Raw genomic sequence first — 21,963 nt, forward strand, 5'->3', positions numbered from 1 at the left:
CAAAATAAATGTTCTTTTCTCTTTTTACAATGGTAATATGTATTTATCACTGAAAACTTAAAAAATACAGACAGAAAAAGGAGAAGGGAAATAAATCAGGAGATAGCTACTACTCTTTTTTGGAGCATATTTAACACCTTGTATGGTGTTGGAACAGAGCCAATATTCCATGAGAATTAACCAAATGAATGAATGAAGGGCTCATAACATTTCATGGAAGAGGTGGCATGTTAGCTGGATCTCAAAGCATACGTAGGTTTCATGCTGGTAGAGATGAGGGGAAGGACATTCTAGGCAGAGGAAAAAGCGTATGCCAAGTGTCAGAAACGTGGCAATTCCACACCAGGCCAAACAATTCCGTATCAGGCATCAAGAGTAGAAGCTGAAAGAACTGAGAATAGTGGCAGATGGTCATGTAATGGGGGAGGAGTTGGCAGAGGTCTTTGCATGTCAGGCTCTGGAGATTGGACTGCTGTGGATAATCTCAACCCTTTGTGGATAGTCACGCTGTAAGAAGACGTTGAGCTACAGTGTGATAGCAACAGATTCAGCTTCTAGAAAGTCATCTAACACCACTGGAGAAACAGAGTGGAGAGACCATGAGTCTCTCCCAACCACCCTGGGAAGGATGGCAGGGGCTTGAGTGGGGGCAGTGACTGTGTTAACAGAAAAGAGAGGACTGATTAGAGACACTTTCAGGAGTAGAAGCGTTAGCACTCAGCACTGCTCGGACATGGCAGATGTGAAGCAGGCTAGAGACAGATCTGAGTGGCTCGGAGGAAGATGATGTCATTAAAAGATCTAGAGAACACAGGGTTGAAGCTCAGGCTGGAACAGGAGCACGTTTTACTGCATCGAGAGGCAAGGGTGAGGAAAGGCAGAAAGTAATTCTGACTCTGAAGTGGGCACTTCCGTAGATCAAGCTGGCTGGTCACTCTGGTTTCCAAGAACTGAAAGTCGTCTCGGGAAACGGAAGATCTTGGAGAAAAGAGGAGTGGAAGGAAGGCAGCTGAAGGCTGGAGCCAAGAATAGAGGTTTAAAGGGCTGCATGGCAGCACCTAAAAGGATTCCCAGGTAGCACCACAGGCTCAGCTGAAAAAAAGATAACCTGAGCGTGCACACCGGAGTTCTCCCACAAAGTCCAGCGCTCAGAATGAGCTATGTTAGACAGGTCCTGGAAAGAGTTTCCTAGAGCTACAAGGAACAAGCAGAGACTTGACGGATGTTCTGAGACGGTGGCCAGGAAGGTCTGACCTCCATTAAAGTCAGGTCGTGGAAGCTGAGGTGGGAGCTCAGTTACATGACCCAAGCCGGATATGCCCAGTGAGCCAAGATGTTCCAAGAAATGAGGAGAGATGACTCTGTAGTCCCTGTATTTCTGGCAGAGAAGACAGAGAGAAATGGACAGGAAAATCCCATTGTAAATAAAGACTTTAGATTTTATTCTGAATGAGACTGGAGTGTTTTAAAACAGTAGAGACAAGGCCTAATTCCTGATTTAGAAGGATCAGTCTGACTACTGTGTAGAGGGAAGATGAAGGGGCGTAGGAGTAGAAGCTAGAGCAGTTAGGACGCCACTGCAGTCCAGGCAGGGGATGGTACTTGGACCCAGGTGACAGTGCTGGTAGTGGCAAGGAAGAGGGCAGGCTCTGGAGGGAGTCAGAAGGCAGAGCTGAGGTTATTTACTGTGGACTGGATGTGGGGGAGAGAGAAAGACCAAAGCCAATAATGACCCCATGGTTTGGGCCCATGTGAACAGCTGAGATGAGGCTGCCACTGACTGAGGTTGAAATGGGCAACTTTGAACCAAGTATATGCTCACATTCTACCTGAGCGAGACAGTATGTGGCAGGGATGCTGCAAGAAATGCAAGCTGTGGATACCTCCTGTAACTGCAAAACCCTTCCTTTATTATTCTGATCTTTGACGCTGAAATTTATGGTTCTAAGAGTTATCAAGTCAGATTCACTGCTTGTGACCTCTTTAAAGTGTTTTTACAAAGGTGACTTCAAATTAAGATGCTTCTGATGAGTGGAGTGCATAGATGTGGTCTCTGTTCTGCAGGGCTTTAGCCCCACGTGAGACAGAAGTGCCAAGGTGTTCAGGAGATAAGAAGGTCACTGGACTGACGTGGTCAAGTAGATTTCATGGTACTAAAGCTGGAGCTTACAAAGCAGAAGATTTAGTTGGGTTCGTCTTCCTTATGACAATATATAATCACAAATGTCTAGATCAGAGAACAATGCTCTCACTACCAATATGTGGGAAATATACCAAAAATAGATCTTCAGAGTTTGTGATTTAAAAATCTGAGCACTGCCTTCATGAAAGCATATATGACCAAGATTTTCTTGTGAATATTAAAAAAAATCTAGTGTTTAAAGAAAGTTGAAATAGCCTTTCTATAGCTGACCATGCCTGCTCCAGAAAGTAAAACATTCCAGTAGACTAAGGGAAATACAAAATGTTCTTCGCTCTAACTCCAGGTGAGACTGGTGGCCAAGCGTGGTAGTATGGCATGATGCCAGTGGCCCTGCTCTGGGTTTTTTTAAGTCCAAGCCCCTATGCCATGAGAAATCACCACAACACACTTCCAGCCCAGGCATTAGCCGCCTTTCTCCTCAGTCATCCGGTTCTTGATGCAGAGCCATCTCCCTCCTTGTTGGCCTTCTCTGGCTCCCTGGCCCTCTCACCTGCCTCCCACCACCCCTGGCTTAACTCAGGCTTTCCATGCCAGTGTCTGGAACAAGCACCATCCCTTGGCCATGAGTCTGGGATCTGACCTCTCAGTTCATGCATCTTGACTTATGAGTGAGAAATACTCATCTGTCGCTATATCCCAGGACTAATCTACCAACCAGGTCCACCCCTTCCCACCATGCGGTCTCCTGTTCTGGGTAGGTGTGGTTAGTGGGTCTTGTTCCACAACTGCCCCTAGTCCAAATCCTCACACTTCCTATTTGGCTTGGTTTGAAGGAGGCCCGGCCTCCCCTCTTGGCCCTGAACCCACTTCACACCTGCTCTCTAGCCCCCTCTTGCCAGAAGGCTTGGTCACCAGACACTGCCTCCAACAGAAACCCTAAAGACCAACTGAGTTTTTAGAGTTTGCCTCTTTCTAGTGCTTCTTTTATGACCCTCATATTTTAGAAGCTCATTAGATTAGGCAGCTTTTTATTTCTTGGGTCCGACCCTGGCAGGCACAATTCAGATTCAAAGTTCTTTTCTGTTGACTCAAGTTAGTTTTCTTCTATGGGCTTTTATTTTCTATTTAGCTAAACTTTCGCAAAGATGAGCATTTATAAAAATATAAAAGTAATACATGTTTTAAAAAATATGAGAAAATACAAAAAAGTAGAAAAAATTACTCACAGTCTTAACTAACCAAATATAACCACTACTGCCATTCTATTTTATTTCCTTCTGGTCTCTTTCCATTCATTTTTTCCCCATGCATGTTCCCACCCCCACCAAAATATGATTGCTGGCATACTGTCTTCACAATTCCTTCTTTGTATTTCAAATATTATTTGCTTCTTAACTCTTAAAAAGGAACTTATTATCAGATATTAGGAGTTGTAAAAACCAAATGTAATGTGTATAACTTGTTTTGATTCTAGTATGGACAAATCAGTTGGAGACAATTTGGGAAATATAATTATGAACTGGGCTTTGGATGACACCATGGCATTATGATTGTTAGGTGTGCTAACAGCATTGTGGTTATGTAAGAAAATGTCCAAGTTTTTTAGAGTCACATACTTCAGTGACTGTATGTATCAGTGAAATGACATGGTATCTATGGTTTGTTTTAAAATACTTTAGCAAATAAAAGATTGATGGTGGTTTAATCTGGGGGATAGGGATGGTGGTTTATTGTGTTATTTTCTTTATTTTCATGTATGTTTGAAGTTTTCCAAAACAAATGTTACAAAATTAAAGTATCCATAGTTCAAACAGTCAAATAATTTCAAGGCTTGTTATGAAACAAAGCAGCATTCTATCCCTCTCCCTCTTCTAACCTCCCCAAAGGTAACCACTTTCACCTCTTCTAGCAGATTATTTTGATATTTACTTTCATATTTCTAAATAACCTGTTTGATTGGTAATTCTCAATTTTTCAGTTTTAGGCATTATTCACAGACTTTTCTCTGGAGAAGATGAGGATTTATTTTTCTTTCCACATATACTCCCCTCCCCTAATCAAACCCACATAACTGTTTCAGGCCCTTGTCCTCTCAATAAAATTAGATCACAACTGACAGAACTGAGTACTATGGTTATATAAATACCAAGTTTTCTTTCCTGCACAACTTTAAATTTTCACTGAAATTAACAACTCTCATTTTAATTTGCTCAGTTTTTCTGTATACTGTGTATATTAATCCACCCTAATCTTCCCACCAATTGTCTAAAACAGTGTTTTTTTTTTTTCCTAATAATCTTTCCACCTTCACCTCTTTCACCCATTCTCCTACTTTCCTCCCCTGTGGCAACCACAAGTCTCTTCTCTGTGTCTGAGTCTGTTTCTGTTTTGATTGTTCATTTTAAAAAATACCATATATAAGAGAAATCATATGGTATTTGTCTTTGTCTGACTGACTTATTTCACTTAAATATTACCCTCTAGGTCTGTCCATGTTGTTGCAAATAGCAAGATTTCATTCTTTTTTATGAATGAGTAATATTCCACTGTATATATGTACCATATATTTTTTATTCATCTATTGATGGACATTTAAGTTGTTTCTGTATTTTGGCTGTTGTAAATAATGTCGCAGTAAACATAGGGGTGCACGTATCTTTTCAAATTAATGATTTTGTTTACTTAGGGTAAATTCCCAGTAGTGGAATTGCTGGGTCATACAGTATTTCAATTTTTAGTTTATTGAGAAACCTCCATACTGCCTTCCATAGTGCCTACACCAGTTTACAATCCCACTAACAGTACATGAGGGTCTGCTTTTCTCCATATCCTTGCCAACACTTGTTATTTCTTTTTTTGTTTATATTTGTTGATACTCTTGATTGGTATGAGGTAATATTGTGTTTTTTATTTGCATTTCCCTGATGATTAGTGCTGTGGAGCATCTTTTCATGCGTCTGTTGGCTATCTATGTCTTCTATGGAAAAAATATTTATTCAGGTCTTCTCCCCATGTTTTAGTTGGATTATTTGTTTTTTCATTGTTGAGTTGTATGAGTTCTTTATCTATTTTTTATATTAGCCCCTTATTGGATATATCATTTGCAAATATCTTCTTTCATACAGTAGGTTGCCTTTTCATTTTGTTGATGGTTTCTTTTGCTATGCAGTAGCTTTTTAGTTTGATGTAGTCTCACTTGTTTATTTTTGCTTTTGTTTCCCTTGTCTGGAGAGACATAGCCAGGAAAAAATAACTAATGCCAACATTCAAGAGTATACTGTACTTTCTTATAGGAGTTTTATGGTTTCAGGTTTTATATTTAAATCTTTGGTCGATTTTGAGTTTATTTTGTATATGGTATAATACAGTATCCAGTTTCATCTTTTTGCATGTAATTGTCTAGTTTTCCCATCACCATTTATTGAAGAGATTGTCTTTGCCCATTCTTGCCTCCTTTGTCATAGATTAACTGACCTTATAAGCATAGGTTTATTTCTGGGCTCTCTATTCTGTTCCATTGATCTATAGGTCCGGTCTTGTGCCAGTACCATACTGTTTTGATAACTGCAGCTTTGTAGTATAGTTTGAAACCAAGGAGTGTGGTACCCTCAGCTTTGTTCTTCTTTTTTGTTTTTCTTTTGCTATTATTAATGTACAATAAAACAGTGGTTCTTGAAGTATGGTCTGTGGGCTCCTGGATGGTCCTTGAGACCATTTCAGGGGCCCATGAGGTCAAAATCATTTTCATAATAACACTAAGGTATTATTTGCCCTTTCTGTGTGCTGACATTTACACCGATGGTACCAAAGCACTGGGCAGGGGTGGGGTGGGGAACTGCTGTGGCCTTGGCATGAATCAGGCAGTGGTGACAAACAGTGTCAATGGGCAGGGTGTTCCTCATCACCTCACAAGCACAGGAAGAAAAAAAAAAAGCTAGTTCACCTCAGTGTGTCCTTGATGAAGCAGTAAAAGTAATTAACTTTATTTTGTCTCAAACCTTGAGTACTGTCCTTTTCACTTATGCTATATGCTGCAGCATGATGGTTATCTTGAGGAAAATCATTCATATAATTGAATTGTAAGCTGAACTGATTGCTTTAGGGAACACTATTTTTATTTGAAGGAACAGCTAACACAAACTATGGTTGTTTGGCACTTTAAGGAAAACAACTGACATTATTTATTGCTAGTGATAAAACTCAAGCTTTCACAAAATTAGAATTTTGGAAATCTTGCATGATACATGTTTCCTAACAAAGACTTGTCTAAGCTTGATAGTGATATTAATAAATGTAGTATTTTGATATCTTATCATGAAATGTGTTCACATTTAGAAGACTGGCACAATAAACCAATATTTTCTAAATGATCTAAATTTCTAAATACATGATAAGAAATCATTGCATGGGTGAAAAATTCAAAGTATAAGGTAGACCAATAGATCATAGTGTAACCCAATAAAAAACATTGAATTGGTATTGTATAGTCTGCTAGAGCTGCCATAACAAAATACCACAGGCCTGGGGGCTTAAATACCAGATATTTATTCCTCACAGTTCTGGAGGCTGGGAAGTTCAAGATCAAGGTGCTGGCCAATTTTGTTCCTGGTGGGAGTTCTTTCCCTGGCTTGCAGATGGTCACTGTCTCACTGTGTCTTCACATGGTAAAGAGAGAGAGCAAGCTCTCTTATCTCTTCTTGTAAGGACATTAATCCTATCAGATCAGGGCCCCATCCTTACAATCTCATTTAACCTTAATTATCTCCTTAGAAGCCTTATCTCTAAATACAGTCACACAGGGGGATCAGGGCTTCAACACACAAATTTGTCGGGGGACACAATTCACTCTATAGCAAATACGGTTTCAGATCCTAGATTGCAACTAACTATAAAAAATGGTTTCAGATTCTAGATTGCAACTAACTAAAAAAGCTATCCAAATCTGATGGAGTATAAGGATGAATATATGCATTATCTGAAAAAGCTACTAAAATACTCCTTTCTTTTCTAACTTACATATCTGTCAGAAGCTGGATTTCTTTCAAATGCTTCAACCAAAATAACTTATTCCAACAGATTAAAGAGAAGCACAGAGAGGAACCAGTTTAAACGTCTTCTCTAGAACAGATGTGAAAGAGATTTTTAAAAATGTAAAACAAGATTCTCTCCTAATTTTGTTTTAGAAAATATTTATTTTTCACAAAACATTTATGTTAACATACAATGAATTGGTTTATGATTATTTTAATTGACATAAGGAAATATTTGAAATTCTTATCAGTTCTAATTTCTAATAGGGTAAACAGTAGTAGTCCACATAAATACAAGCTCTGAGGTCCTCAATAATTTTTTAGGGTAACAGGTCCTGAGACTAAAAAGTTTGATAACTGCTAGTCTCAAGAAATTCAGACACACTGATGGTTTAACTCTTTGATTTTCTCAAAGACATCACTCCTCAGACTTTGGACCAGCCGCAACCTGGATCAGCTGCCTCCTATTTCCCATATGGAGCTGGTTCCCTAGGAACTTTCTTCACCATCATCTAGGTTAGGTATCAGCAAATTATGGCTTGTGGGCCAAACCCAGCCTGCTACCTGTTTTTAAGTAAAGTTTTACTAGAACACAGCCATGCTCATTCATTTATATATCATCTTTTTTCACGCTACAGTGGCAGAGTTGAGTAGCTACAACAGAGACCGAATGGCCTATAAAGCCAAAAATATTCACTATGTGGTCGGTCCTTTGTTGGACCTTGTTGGACCAAAGGAAAAGGACCTTTGTGTGATGTCTAGGTGATTGTTAAACTTCTTTCCAAGGCTTGTTAATTTGTTTCCTGAATCCTATGTCTTCCTCCTTCCTGATTTACTCCTTCGTTTTGGTGAAGCACGTTTTCTGGTAGCTTCCTGAGAAAGGGTGTATGAAAGGTACTTTTTTTTCTGAGAACTTGCATGTCTGAAAATGTCCTTTGCTACTCTCACAATTTATTACTAGCTTAGCTGGATACAGAATTTTAGCACAGAAACCATAGTCTTTCAGAAATTAGGAAGCTTTGCTTCATTGTCATCTAACTTCTAGGGGTTATGATAGAAAAGTCTACTGTACATGACCCCTTTTTTCTTTTTCCTCCTTAGAAGCCTATATGATCTTTTCTTTGTCCTTGGTGTTCTGAAATTTTATGAAGATGTGGCTTGGAGATGGTAAGTCTCTACCATTGCACTGGGCACTGGACTCTTTCAATCTGGAAAGTCACATCCTCCAGAAAAGGGGCATTTCCTTGAAATTATTTTGTTGACTATTTCTTCCCCCTGTTTTCTTTGCTGTTCATTAAACAGATACTGGATATCTTGGACTGGTCTTCTAACTTTCTTATCTTTTCTATCCTTTTCCAGGACAAATCCTCAAACTTTATCTTATAACCAGAATCTTGAGTTTTCTTCATCTCTTCTACCACATTGTAAATTTCTAAGACTTCTTTTTTTCCCTCCTCTGAATGTTTCTTTTTTAAAGTATCTAGATCTTGTGACATACTCCCCTTTAAAAAAAATTCTCTGAGGATATAAATGATAGTTTCTTTTCCCTGTATAGTCTGTTTTGTCCTACTTGCTTTTTTATGTTTATAGCTTTGGTTTTCCTATTTCACATCAGAGGCTTTCCTCTTGGTTGTCTCTCCTCACACCAAACTGAAATACTAAAAGGCTGAGTTTTAGTGAAAGCCTAAAAAGCTCTGCTTTTGTGGGTGGAGTCTATTAAGCTTTACTGTAGGAAGATACAACTGGGCTGTTGGTTGGGAAACCCTTGAAGTTATTTCCTTTAAATTTTCTTTACGCTCAGATTCCTCAGAGAAAGATTTTCCCATCTCCTGACTCAAGGGTATAGGCTTGGCAACTAGACTTCTGGGGTTGGCTGGAAAAGCAAGCCGGGACTCCCGACATTCGGTCTGCCAGCAGCGTTCACTCAGCCGCTGCCATCAAGTGTGCTCAGGGTCCCTAGTTCACACATCCTTTACTTGATCCTGTCCAGAGAATACATTTTTGATCTTCTAAGTTGTGGAAGGGGCAGTCTTTTAAGATGAACTTTCAACCAATATAGTCTCCTCGTTGCCCACTTCTCCCCACTAAGAGTTACCTGGTGCTGTCATTTCTGAATTTCTTTAGGGTTCTGCTTTGTAAAATTGGGTTGTTTCTTGGCTTTCTTTACTGCTGGCTCAGGCCCCAGCTTTCTGGGACCTCTAAGTCAGTCCCACGCATCCGCTTCCCGGCTCCCAAACCTTTGTTGCTGTTGTCTCTGCTCCCGTTCTCTCGTCCTTGTGGGTTTATGTCTTTAAAAAAATCTCTTCACTGTTGTTTTAGTGAGGTTTTGGGAAGGAATGAAAGTAAATGTGGGTATTTGATTCTCCATCTTTATTTGGAATCTCTTTATAATTAAATTTTTTTTTTTACTTCTATTTAATACTACAGCATAAACATTTCCCATATTCTTATATGGTCTGTTACAGCTTTAATAACTGCATCTCATTCCACTGAGTTGTTGCCATTACTGAATTGTTCCCTATGTTTGGATGTCTAGAGTTGTTTTTGGGGAGGAGGGGACAAGCTTTTCCGGAGTGGTCTCCATTTACCTAGGAACAACCCGTTGACATTTGTTGACATTTTCCTCTCACTCTCAGCTCCTGGTTTCATTTCTGCCTTGTATCCTGACTATAGCACTACCTTGTGCAAATTTAATTCATCTTCAAACTGCCAGGTCATCCTGCAAATGATACAGCCCTATTCCTTCTAAAATGTCAGTTTTCTCATGACACTTTGGAGGAACCCTAACATCTAGACTTCATTTGTGACAGGCATTTATGGTACCCACAGTTTGATTCTGCCCCACCTACCCAAACTTATCACCCTCCCTGAAATGTCCCCCTTCCAACAGGGCCTGCCTTCCTAACCACAGTGCAAGCTGCCCCCTCCTGTTGCTGCCAGTCCATCCTCACCTTCATTTAGACCTTATCTCCTGCACTAAGCCTCCCCCACATGACTTTGCTGACCATTTCTTCCTTCACCCAATAATGATAAGAAACTAGTAACTGTTTTCTAACTGCTTAGGGTTAGTCTTGCCTTTTAAATGGACTGATGGCTCTTCAGAGGCAGAGGCTCTTTTTTTTTGCATTATATATAATTTTTATTATTTTTTTATTAAGGTATCATTGATATACAGTCATACGAAGGTTTTACAGGAAACATTGTGCTTACTCATTCACCCTTATTATCAATTCCCTCCCCCACCCTATTGCAGTCACTGTCCATCAGCGTAGTAAGATATAATTGAGTCACTACTTGTCTTCTCTGTGCTATACTGCAGAGGCAGAGGCTCTTATATGTTCTGTGTGGCAGCTGCCCCTATACTGCCCCCATCCAACCACCATGGACTCCAGCCCAGTGCCAGGCACACAGTGGGTGCTTAACAGGGACTCAATGGAATGGACATGCATGTATGTTGTTACCTTGCCCTCTGGAGTCAGCGTCCAGATCACAGAGAAAGTCAGCTTGTCTGTCATGGGATTGAGACTGCATAACTCCTCACACAGCAGCCTGGGAAGCATGGGGACTACCTGCAAAGAGAACAGGCCATGAGCACTTCCTCCAATCCAAGGGAGTCGGCCTCAGGCTTAGAAGCAGCCCAGAGGGCAGGTTTGGGTGAACAGCTTGAGTTTTCAGAGTGAGCTGAAGATGGAGGCTACTCATTTCCCCAAAGACTCTGCAGAAAGAGCAAACAATCTGATACCCTTCCATGGGCCTCGAGAGTCAACTGGGAATGTGAACTGGAAAAGTGAGAGGAGCACATAACAAAGGGGAAAATATACAATATAGCAATGAAAAAATAACTATATTTTACTATACAGTTGATCTTTGAACGATGTGGGGCATTAGGAGTGCTGATTACCATGCATAACCTTTGACTTCCTCAAAATTAATAGTCTACTTAGTAGTAACATAAACAGTTGACTTAAACATTTGGCGTAAGTGTTAGATATCTGTATTCTCACAATAAAGTAATCTAGAGAAAAGAAAATGTTTTTCAAATTGTGGCAAATCTCTAAAACTTTCCCACAGAATTTATTGAAAAACATCCTCATATAAGGGGGCCCATGCAGTTCAAACCTGTGTTGTTCAAGGGTCAACTGTATACTAAAACCGAAGCTCTAGACTCAAGAATGACTTATATTTTTGGATATAATTTCATTTCAACTACATACTTAAGAACCCAAGATGTTACAGTTAAGTCTTCAATTCATTTTGAGTTAATTTTTGTGCAGGGTGTAAGTTAAGGGTCCAGTTTCATTCTTTTACATGTGGATGTCAGTTTTTCCAGCAACATTTATTGAAGAGACTATACCTGCCCCACTGTGTGTTCTGGCACCCTTGAGAAAGATTTGTCGACCATATATACATGGGTTTATTTTTGGGCTGTCCATTCTGTCCATTGGTTGATGTGTCTGTTTTTATGCTAGTACCATACTGTTTTGATATTGTAGCTTTGTAATAAATAGAGTTTGAAATCAAAAGTGTGATGCCTCCAGCTCTGCCCTTCTTTCTCAAGGTTGCTTTGGCTATTCAGGGTCTTTTGTGGTCCCATATGTATTTTAAGATAGTTTTCCTATTTTTGTGAAAAATGCTATTGGAATTTTGATAAGGATTACACTGAATGTGTAGATCACTTGGGGTAGTATAGACATTTGAACAACATTAATTCTTCCAATCAAAGAACACAAGATATCTTTCCACTTATTTGTATCTTCACCAATTTCTTTCAACAATATTTTATAGTTTTTAGTGTATGGGCCTTTTACCTCTTTGGTTACATTTATTCCTAAGTATTTTATTATTTTTGATGCTCTTGTAAGTGGGATTGTTTTCTTAAATTCTGTATTACCTCACATCTATTAGGATGGCTATTATCAAAAAGACAAGAGATAAATGTTGATGAGGATGTGAAAAAAAGGGGAATCCTTGTACATTATTGGGGAAATGTAAGTTGGTATAGACATTGTGGGAAACAGTATGGAGGTGCCTCAAAAAATTAAAAAAGAACTATCATGCGATCCAGGAATGCCACTTCTGGGTATTCATCTGAAGGAAATGGAATCACTACTTCAAAGAGATATCTGCACTCCCAGGTTCCCTGCAGTGTATTCACAACAGCCAAGACAATTTAAGTGTCTACTGATGGATCAATGGAATATTATTCATCCATAAAAGAGAGAACATCCTGCTGGGTCATTTCAAAGAGGGCTTGTGGGACCAAAACCAGGAGCTCTTAACAGTGTGACCAAACACTGAAGTTCTCCATAGGATGTAATAGCCACTAATGTAAGTGCTGTTTTCCTGAGGAGATACAAGATTTAGCCACTCATGTCTACATCCATAATTAAAGTCTAACCCATGTCTACTCTCTTTAGGGCTATTTTTATTGAAGATCATGCCTCACTTTGGAGAAGCAAAGGCAATTGGCAGCGGAAGGAACCACACCATACTAAGTTCTTAAAAAATTTATTGACTTATGTTACCTATGTTACATAATAAAAACAACCCTTTACAGTTAAAAAAAAAAAAAAGGACATCCTGCCATTTTTGACAAAATGGATGAACCTAGAGAACATCATGCTAAGTGAAGTAAGCCAGAAAGAGAAATACAAATATTGTATTTTATCACTTAGGTGTGGAATTTTTTAAAAAGCTGATTTCATTGAAACAGAGGGTGAAATGGTGGTTGCCAGGGCCTCGGAGAGAGGGGGAAATAGGAAGATGTAGGTCAAATGGTCTATACTTTCAGTTGTGAGTAAGTCTGAGGAGCTAAGGTATAGCATGGTGACTCTAGTTAATAACAGAATTTTGTATGCTTGAAATTTGCTGAGAGTAAATCTTAAATGTTCTTACCACACACACACACACACACACACAAATTAACTATGTGAGGTGAAGGATGTGTTAATTATCTTGATCTTGGCAATCATTTCACTATGTATATGTATACCAAACCATCATATTGTATACTTTAAATATATACAATTTTATTTGTCAAAGATTGGGAAAAACAGAAGAACCCGAGAGATAATCTGTACACTCATGACAGGGTTATCAAAGTAAAATTACTGAATCAGTGCTTTAGTAACTGAAAATACCACAACTGATCAAATCACATGTTGGAACACTAAGTGAATACGCCAATAAAATATCACTGGATCACACATCACAGAAAGATTCATAAATCTAAGCTCTCTAGATGGAATGCTGTGGTCAACTAGTCCCTCATTTTGCGGATGTTCCCTAAATCATTTCTTCCCTTTATTAATCGTTCTATCCCCATAATAAACTGATTCAGTGGTATACCCTCTTCAACTTCCTTTCAAATGATGACCTACAGTTATCCCATAATGTTGTTTTCTTTAAAATTCCAAAGATAAAATGAGTATCTCTATTTGGATCTCTTGGAGATACTTCAAACTCTTTCCTGCCTACCTTAAAATATATTTCTTCTCTGATATTTTTCTTGATTGATGGCATCATCATTCACCCCACCTCCCAAACTAAAAGTGGCAGCATTAACAGCCGTTTATTTAACACACTTCCTGTAGACCTACTTAATTTGTGGTGTTAAGAATGGGTAACCCTGTAGCCCTGTGTTGAGTAATAGGCAAGAGAGGCAACTAGGCACCAGCTGTAGTAAAGTTATTCGTTAGGTTTCTTTATCAGCAAAAACAAAACAAAACCCAGTGGTTTCTTGCTCTATGTGAAGTGTCTGTAATTGTATTCTGTTTCAGTACAGTAAATAACCTTTGGTAAGGAAAACTAAATTCTAGAATGCATGGCCCATACCAGTTACAAGTAGTTAATAATTGTATGGCATTACTTGGTATTATCCTAAAGGATGCAGTATCTTTTTAACACCTAGGTAAAGTCTAATGACTACATTCTGAGGATCTAAGAAAACTGCTGGTAACAGCTTCTATAAGACAAGCACTTTTGAAACTTTTTCTTGCTTTAGCTTTTGCAACATGTGTTCAGATGACACTGTATTTTATTAACTTACTTAATGAGTATTAAAATGTAATCCAATAGTCGGCATTTTCTTGCATGTATCAACTGTTTTACAAAATAATACATCTTCACCTTCATACACATATTATACAGAATGGAGAAAGTTCTAATACCATACTGTTTCATGATTGATTTTTAAAGATTTCACATAATTTCAGCCTTTGAACTATGCTATTGACAGAACTGTGTGCCCCCCCCAAACTCCTAGGTCCAAGCACTAACCCTCAATGTGACTGTATTTGGAAGTGGAGTCTTCAGTAGATAATTCAGGTTAACTGAGGTCATAAGGGTAGAGCCCTAACCTGATACAAAGAGATATAACTGCTCCCTTCCTGCCTAGCACACACACAGAAAAAAGGCCATGTGAGGACAAAGCCATCTACAAGCCAGGATGAGAGTCCTCACTAGGAACAAAGTTGGCCAGCATCTTCATCTGGGGCTCCTAGCCTCCAGAACTGTGAAACAACAACAAAAGTCTGTTGGTGAAGCTGCCCAGTTGATGGTATATTGTATGACAGCCCCAGCTGAGTAAGACGGACTATATTGAGTTTGTTGAATGCATATTCTTGCATTCTGCTCTGGGCTGCATTATCAGATTATTACACCAACTGCACTTTGATACAGGCTCTCACCCCGCATGCTTATAATCCAGGGCTTAATACCTCTTTCAGATAGCTTATAGTTCTATCTGAGAATGTAACAGAATTCCTGACTTCATATTTTAGTGCTTGTCAAAAAAATGTCATTGCAACTAAATGCAATGTGGTACTCTGGACTGGACCCTGAAATAGAAAGATGACATTAGTGGAGAATACTAGTGAAATCCAAATAAAGTATGGATTTTAGTAAATAGTAATGCTCCCACATCAGCTGCACAGTTCTGATAAACTATAAGATGTAAGATATTAACAATAGTGAAACTGGATGTGGGGAAATGGGACCTCTCTGTATTGTCTCTGCTACTTTTTTATAAATATAAAATTATCCCCAAATAAGAAGCCTGTTAAAAAGAAAGCTACTGTTTTTATTAATTGATCTCCTAAGTGTTATACATCTAAGTATGGAAGAAATTTATGCTAATGAGATACAACACGGTCTATTTTTATATATTGGAGTTTGAGGTTAAGATTTCATTTGCAAAATGGCCTTTACTACTGAAAAAAACAAAGTCTAAAGACCATTAGCCAATGGAGTGAGGTCCACACTCATGAGCAGGAGAATGCCCAGATAGACGTGGGGTCTCATCCTGAGCCCACCACTTCCTACACACTTTGGGCAAACTAGTATAATTCTGAGTCTCAGCTCTCTTATCAGTAAAACAGTACTGATGCTCAATGAAAGTGAACTCCTGGCCATCCCACCGCCTACCTGGCTCAGCCCCCCTTCAGCCATAGCCCTGGTGCCCCCTTCCTGCACAGCAGCCAGAGCCACATGGACCTGCCCACGGCACACCCATCACCTGCCAGGCCTGCCTGCTGCTCCAGCTCTTGCACGTTGTTCCCTCTTTCTGGAACACCTTTTGAGTTAGCATCTAGCCAGCTTTTGCGCATCCTTTAAGACTTAGCTCATTATCATCTCTAAAAGGCTCATCTAACTGCCCCAGGTGGAGTGAGTACTATGCTTTGTGTACTCCCCCCACCCGCCACCTACCCCTGTTACTTCCAAAAGGATTTGAGGCAGTCCTAAACAGTCACTCCATCCTCCCTGCTCTTGCATATAGCTCTTCTATAGCTCTTAACAGTCACCCTAATTGCTTCTTTATGTACCTCTCCCTTCCACTAGACCCCGGAAGCTTCAGGAATGAGGACCAGCTCTTGCTCCTGCTTTCTGCCCAGCACTGGACACACAGCAGGCACTGCTGATTTGCAAATGAATGACTGACTTTCACCCAGGAAATAAAACACCTATTTTTTCTGTTTACTGTTCACTGCATCCCATAAAACATTTTATGAAATACACAGTGGACTTCTATTTAGACTTCTTTACATAAGAACTTCATAGGCAACTAGTATTTTTAGTATAAGATAGTTTAGGCTACTCTCTCCTAAAAACTATTGGCATACTCAGCAGCCGCCCAGGTTAGAAACGTTGCTTGGTATACTGTGCTTACACTGAAGACAACATTTCAATGTTCACCCTGCAATGATCAGATGCCCAAGAACCTAAGTGCTTCTGAAAAAGCTAAATGGTAAAACTTTTCAGGCAGCAGGATTATCTGTAATTTTAAAGGGCATTCCTTTTAATTCCTTTAAACCTTCACCAACTCTTGGAGGAGAACTCAGAGAAAACAGTCTTTATGTCCATATAGTTTTGTAAATAGGTGATTATTTCTCTCTCTTTCCAAGGAAAAGGAACAAAGATGCTAAAATTGCATATATGGTTTGGCATGCCATGGCCTCTCATAAATTGGGCCTGATTTCTGCCGGGGTCACTGGGAATGTGTTGCACGGCACATGGGTCAACTGCATAGCACAGTTAAGCAGGGATGCCCAGGGATGCATGGCTGGGGAGACAGGCAGCCTCTCTCAGTAAACTGCTTCCTCAAACTCAAGTCCTACTATTTCAGGGGAGATCTGCCTGCTCAACAGCACAGCGGTCAACGCATGTGCATCAGTGACGTAAGATCTGCCACGGTGCCTGGAGAGACTCCAAAGCAGGGGTGATAAGTGCAGAACATGATGTATAAGCGGCAAAGAGAAAATAGGTCTCCCCAGCAAGATGAGAAACTGCTGGCTGTCATCAACATGGTGTGAATGCTCATGCACCCCCAACCCCTGGATAGCTTTCCCCACTCACGTCCTGCCTTGCCCTCAGGGGCTTCACTACTCAGTGGGGACCACATGGATAATTCCTTAAAAGGAATTCCCTCGCTTGCACTGCCCCTGCTCTACAGACCCCACGAGCAGTCTCACAACCTGCCTTTCTACCTTCATGAGTCACAGCTGAGCGGTAATGGGCAAGTCACCAGACCACGCGGGTGGGTCACCAACCAGCCTCAGCCCTTCTTCGGTGGAGGCTGCCAGTCCGCTTACTTGTCTTTGGTTAGTTCCTTCCTCCATGCCCCAAATTTTACTATTCTCCTCAAACCTACCCAACTGCCTTCTCCCTCATTCTCAGCAGAAAACCTCAACTCCTTTTACAGAGAAACTGTTCACGTCAGACTCAGCCCCTCCCAAGCATCCTTTCAGCCCTCTCCTTCAGCAGTTTCTCCCAAAGCTCCCACAACTTCACATGTGTGCCTCAGTCCCCTGATAACTCACAACAAGTGTCCTCCTGTCCAAAGCCTGCCCCTGTCCATGCTTCTGAGCCATCCCCCTCTCCACCAAAGCTCTTCTCAATGAGCTGCCTGATCTGCCAGGCTTTGTCTTCTGCGTAAACCCTAACAACACAGCCGCTGGTCTCCCATTCCTAAGAACAATAAACACCTGTCCCTATCTAGGTCTTCCCCAACCCCCAGGCCCTCCCTTCACTTCTCACATAAGATTCTCGAGCTTCCTATCTCCATTCTCACCTTCCTTTCACTCCTCAATCCAATGTGACATTTTTAAATTATAAAAATTACATGTTCAAACCAAAACGTGAGAATGTTAACATTTTGAGGTGCCATGGAATCAACAATGCTAAGGTGCTGGTAAAGAACCTTTGTCTTTTTTCCATGCACACATAAATGACTACATATCAGGGAAAAAAGCACACATTATAGGTTCATGTATTTTTTGAAACATAAAACTAGTAGACACTCTCAGATTTGCCTCAGTGTTGGTCCCTACTGGACTCCTATCCTGGGCCTGCACCTTAACACTGATGACCCACCCTCTGAGCCTCTTTCCCTTCTCATGGCATTTCGTCCCCAGGGGTCACTCCTGGGTTTGCACTACACAACTGAAACATGAATCCTGTCCACATATGCATTTCTAGCCCTGCCTCTCTCTCCCTGTTAACTCCAGATCCCTCTATTATGCTGCCCTCTGGACAACTTGATTTGAATGTCCCCGGCATTCTTCAAATTTTGCACAAAGAAGACAAGGTCCAGCAGCAACCCCTAATCCCTGCACCTGCTCCCCAGTTAAATAAGCAAGCAAACAGAAACACACACACACCCTCCCACAGAACATGACTGGGTATTATCTCATGATTTCTCCAGTCAGTTTGAGTCCCACAGGTTTTACATTCTAAATCTCTCCTCAAGTGAGTCTTTTCCTCTGCCATCTTCCACTGTTAAGTGCAGCCGCCTTTGCTCCCTCAGGGTGTATCCTAACAGTCTCTAACCCAGCAGCAGAGTTCTGGGTTAGAAATTCTGAATAAGACTCCCTTACTATTCTCCAAACTTATGCATCTTCTTACTAAATTCCAACCAATAATAACCTCAAGACCCATTTATATTAGGAAACATTGCCTTTACCTTCCCCAATAGCTGATGAGCTGAATTTGGTAATTTGGTTTTTTACCTGTCCTGCTAACAAGGGAGGGCCCTTCAGGGGGGCCAAGAGGTCTTCAGTAAAGCCTAGGCCCTCCGTGTTCAGGCGCCAAGGTCACAGGCAGCCAGGAGCTCTCAAGGAGACGCTGGAAGAGGGCTTCCAGACCTCATTTCCAAGACGAAGTTCAAGCAAAGACAGCAAATGGAGCTGACTTCTCCCAGTAGCCTACGATCCCAGGATCACTAAATTAGGAGGGGATGCAATTTGGGGGTTCCTTGTTCAGGATGTCCATTTTAGAACCAGGCTGAGGACATCTGTTGCTCTTGTCCTCCTGGGGTCTAGCTGGACACCACCACGTTGGTAGATTCTCCTAAGATTCCATGAGCAAATCCCTGTCTGTTTTGGGGTGGTTACTCAAAGCCATGACAGAGGGGAAGGGCCCTGGTACTGATAACAATTTTCCTGCCTCTAGCCTCACAATTCTTCAACCACATGCCTACTGAGGTGCTTTTCTCTCTTAGTCAAAGGAGACCGTGCCACTTCCCTCCTTGGCCTTGAGATGAAGTTCAGGCCCTTTAGCCTGCCACTCCAGGCCTCTCTTTGTACAAACTTCATCTGGCTTCCCCTACAATTCCAAACTATACGCTGTTCCTTGAATGTTCCACGCTTTTTCTAGCCTCTGCCTGGAATGCCCTCTTCATGCACTTTTGTCTGCCTAGAAATTTCTCCTCACGATTTGAAACACTGCTCACAACTCTAGCTTTGTGAAGCCTTCCTGGCTCTCGTAGACACTCCTCCTACCAGAAAGCCAGGCAGATACAACTTCTCTGCCCTCTGTGATACTTCCTCACTTTTGGGGGTACTTCTGTAACTGCAAAATACTGTGGATTGTAGTTGTCTGGTTCATGCCCACCTCCTCCAACTTCTCCAGTGCAGTATCAGCATCTCTCTCATCTCTGTATACCTAACAACTGACAGCACTTCAGGCAACAGTAAAGGAAAGGGGCTTAAAGGGTGGTAAGTCTTTGTAAGCATGTCTGAGATCAAAATTGGGTCAGGACAGAGCTTAAAAGCTGGCCATGGGAAAAATGGGACATAATGATAGGACACGACTTTCTAAGCATTCTGAACTAGGGTTTGAGAGAGTTGAGAAGTTGATCAGTTAGGTAAATACACCACTGCCCAAGGCAGCGGGGTGGGGGTACCAACAGGACTATAAAATTTTGTATTAGCCTCAGAGAGCAGAAACATCTGCTAAAGCCACAGCAGGCGGGCTGGCCAAGTTCAGCAATGGGTTAGCCAGGACAACCCTGTGACCAACAGAAAGGGCCACAGAGGGGCAGAATCAATCATCTAGGAATAGGTCAACTAGCAGTAACCTGGGGGCTACAACAATTCAAGGGGGCCAGATGTCAACAGCCCACTTGGGGTTTTCCAGTGCCGGGAGGGGCTCCTTCCACCCCCTTGGCCCAGGCCTTTGCTGGCTCCCAAACCTCCCTCACACCTTCAGTGCCCACTGGCTGGCTAGGCCTGAGAACTTGGTGGTGAGTTTTTCTCCTTTTCTCTGAGGACTTCGAGGTTTTAACAAAAAAGTACTCAGCTAGCTCCCCAATCACACACAGAAACATCTTAAAGGAAAGAGATAATTCGGTTGCCAGCCAACATCTTTGTTTAAAGAGTTTTCTTTTTCATATCAACACTTCCATGAATTCTGAATTTGATCAACTCTTTGCTACACAGTTTGACATTAACAAAACATCAACATTCTGACAACCTGCTGGGGTCAGAAGGGAACATCTTAAAACTCTTTGGACTCCACATTAAGACAGGCTTCCAATCCCAATCTTTGATCTTTATTATAAGGCAGTACCAATAAAATATCGTAGAGATTTATGGGTGAACTTTCATTTGAGCTGTTTCACACCTAAAATAACACAAGTACTTGGGCCAATAGGAAGAAAATTCAGGTTTAGATTTCAACTGTTTAGGTTTTCTTTTACTTTTAAAGTTTAATACACTTACTTTAAAAATTACCTTAAATTTTATGGTACATTGTACTTCTCTCTCAGAGATACAGCTGGGAGGCATTAACTAGATAGATGTCATGTCCTTCTGAGGACAGGCCTAAATTTGGGTAGACAGTTATCCCCTATCCTAACAGATATCTATCTTTTGTCAAAAAAAAAAAAGTGTGTTTTTTCATGGGATTTAAGTGGACAATGTTTAAAATTTGTCTTTCCTCCTGAAGACATTCTGTTATTAACATAAGTAACCAAATATGTGTTACTATGAGTAAACTCTCAACAAAAAGAATTTCATTTTGAAGACAGTAAGGTACTTGGATGGTAAGATGGTATTTGGACTCAAGTTCTGCTTCACTGTATAATGTCCTAATCTTTGGGATAATTTCCTGAGTCAAATTTAGATTGTAATTCTGACATCAGTTACTTATAGGTCAATGGCACTGAATGAAAATAAATCAGTGCCACATTCTCTTACAGATGGGAGACCAGCCGGCACCCCCACCCCATCCAGCAACACGCAGACTCCTTCCTCTGTGCGGTGAAGTCGGGAGAAATGATTCTGCCAGATGAGGAAGCAGAGGGTCTGGAGGAAGGGGAGAGCAGCTCTTCCAGCTTTTAAGAAGACCTTTATAGGCAGAGTAAAGGGAAAAGAGCAGAAAAGCTCCTGGACACAGTCCTCTAAGAAAAAAATGAGTAGGAAGAAAAGTCAAAGCAGTGGTTCAAAGGCCTCAGACTGCACGGCTGCTGCTGTCCAAGGTTGTGGACTGGTGCCCCTCTCTCCTGCCAAGCTGGGGCAGGGCAGGCAGCAGGAGCCCGCGGTCACTCAGAGGCACCTGGATCCTCCCTCAGTTCCAGAGCTTGGAAGCAGAGCCCTGACGCTACCGTCCCCAAGAGAAATTCTAGAACAGTGACAATCATGAAACCAAAGTAAAGAGAACAGAAAATATGATTGGTTATTTAACCAATTCCACTTTTCCATTTTCTGATTTTGAAACACAATTCCTACTTATAAAAGGAGAATGTAACAGCTGGATAAGAGAAAGCTACCTGTTTAGAAGAAAAACCTCTACATAGTATCTAAATTTCTCAAAAATTTGCTAAGAAGAACAGAGTTAAACTTTTCTATATGGAAAGAATATACATTTACTCACTTTGTGTAGTCTTTAAGAGATAGCAACTTCTATTTTTTTTTCCATCATAACAGTAGTTTTGTAGATAAAAGCAGTTTTGGGGTCTCATCTCCTTCTCTAAGAGGCCCTGGGCCAGGCAAAGGCTGGGTCTGGCCAGCTGCT

The 21,963-nt window shown here is 40.9% G+C and overlaps 1 protein-coding gene and 1 non-coding gene across 6 annotated transcripts in view; one reads left to right on the forward strand and one right to left on the reverse strand.

The window, feature by feature from the left end:
* DIS3L2 (DIS3 like 3'-5' exoribonuclease 2) overlaps window positions 1-21,963 on the reverse strand; it is a 372,410-nt gene that overhangs the window by 77,761 nt on the left and 272,686 nt on the right. For all 5 annotated transcript variants that reach the window (XR_005030205.2, XM_057503433.1, XM_036912160.2 and 2 more), the window contains one exon: window positions 10,635-10,742. Coding sequence is in view for 4 of the 5 variants with exons in the window: in XM_057503433.1 (XP_057359416.1) it covers window positions 10,635-10,742 (108 nt within the window). In the remaining variant the exon portion in view is untranslated. The remainder of the gene's footprint in view (window positions 1-10,634; window positions 10,743-21,963) is intronic.
* On the forward strand, window positions 12,406-12,532 carry LOC118927807 (small nucleolar RNA SNORA25). The gene has a single exon (XR_005030986.2). It is a non-coding gene; the product is annotated as a small nucleolar RNA SNORA25 (small nucleolar RNA).

The sequence above is a fragment of the Manis pentadactyla genome, chromosome 6, assembly GCF_030020395.1.
Source record: "Manis pentadactyla isolate mManPen7 chromosome 6, mManPen7.hap1, whole genome shotgun sequence".
Lineage (NCBI taxonomy): Eukaryota > Metazoa > Chordata > Mammalia > Pholidota > Manidae > Manis > Manis pentadactyla.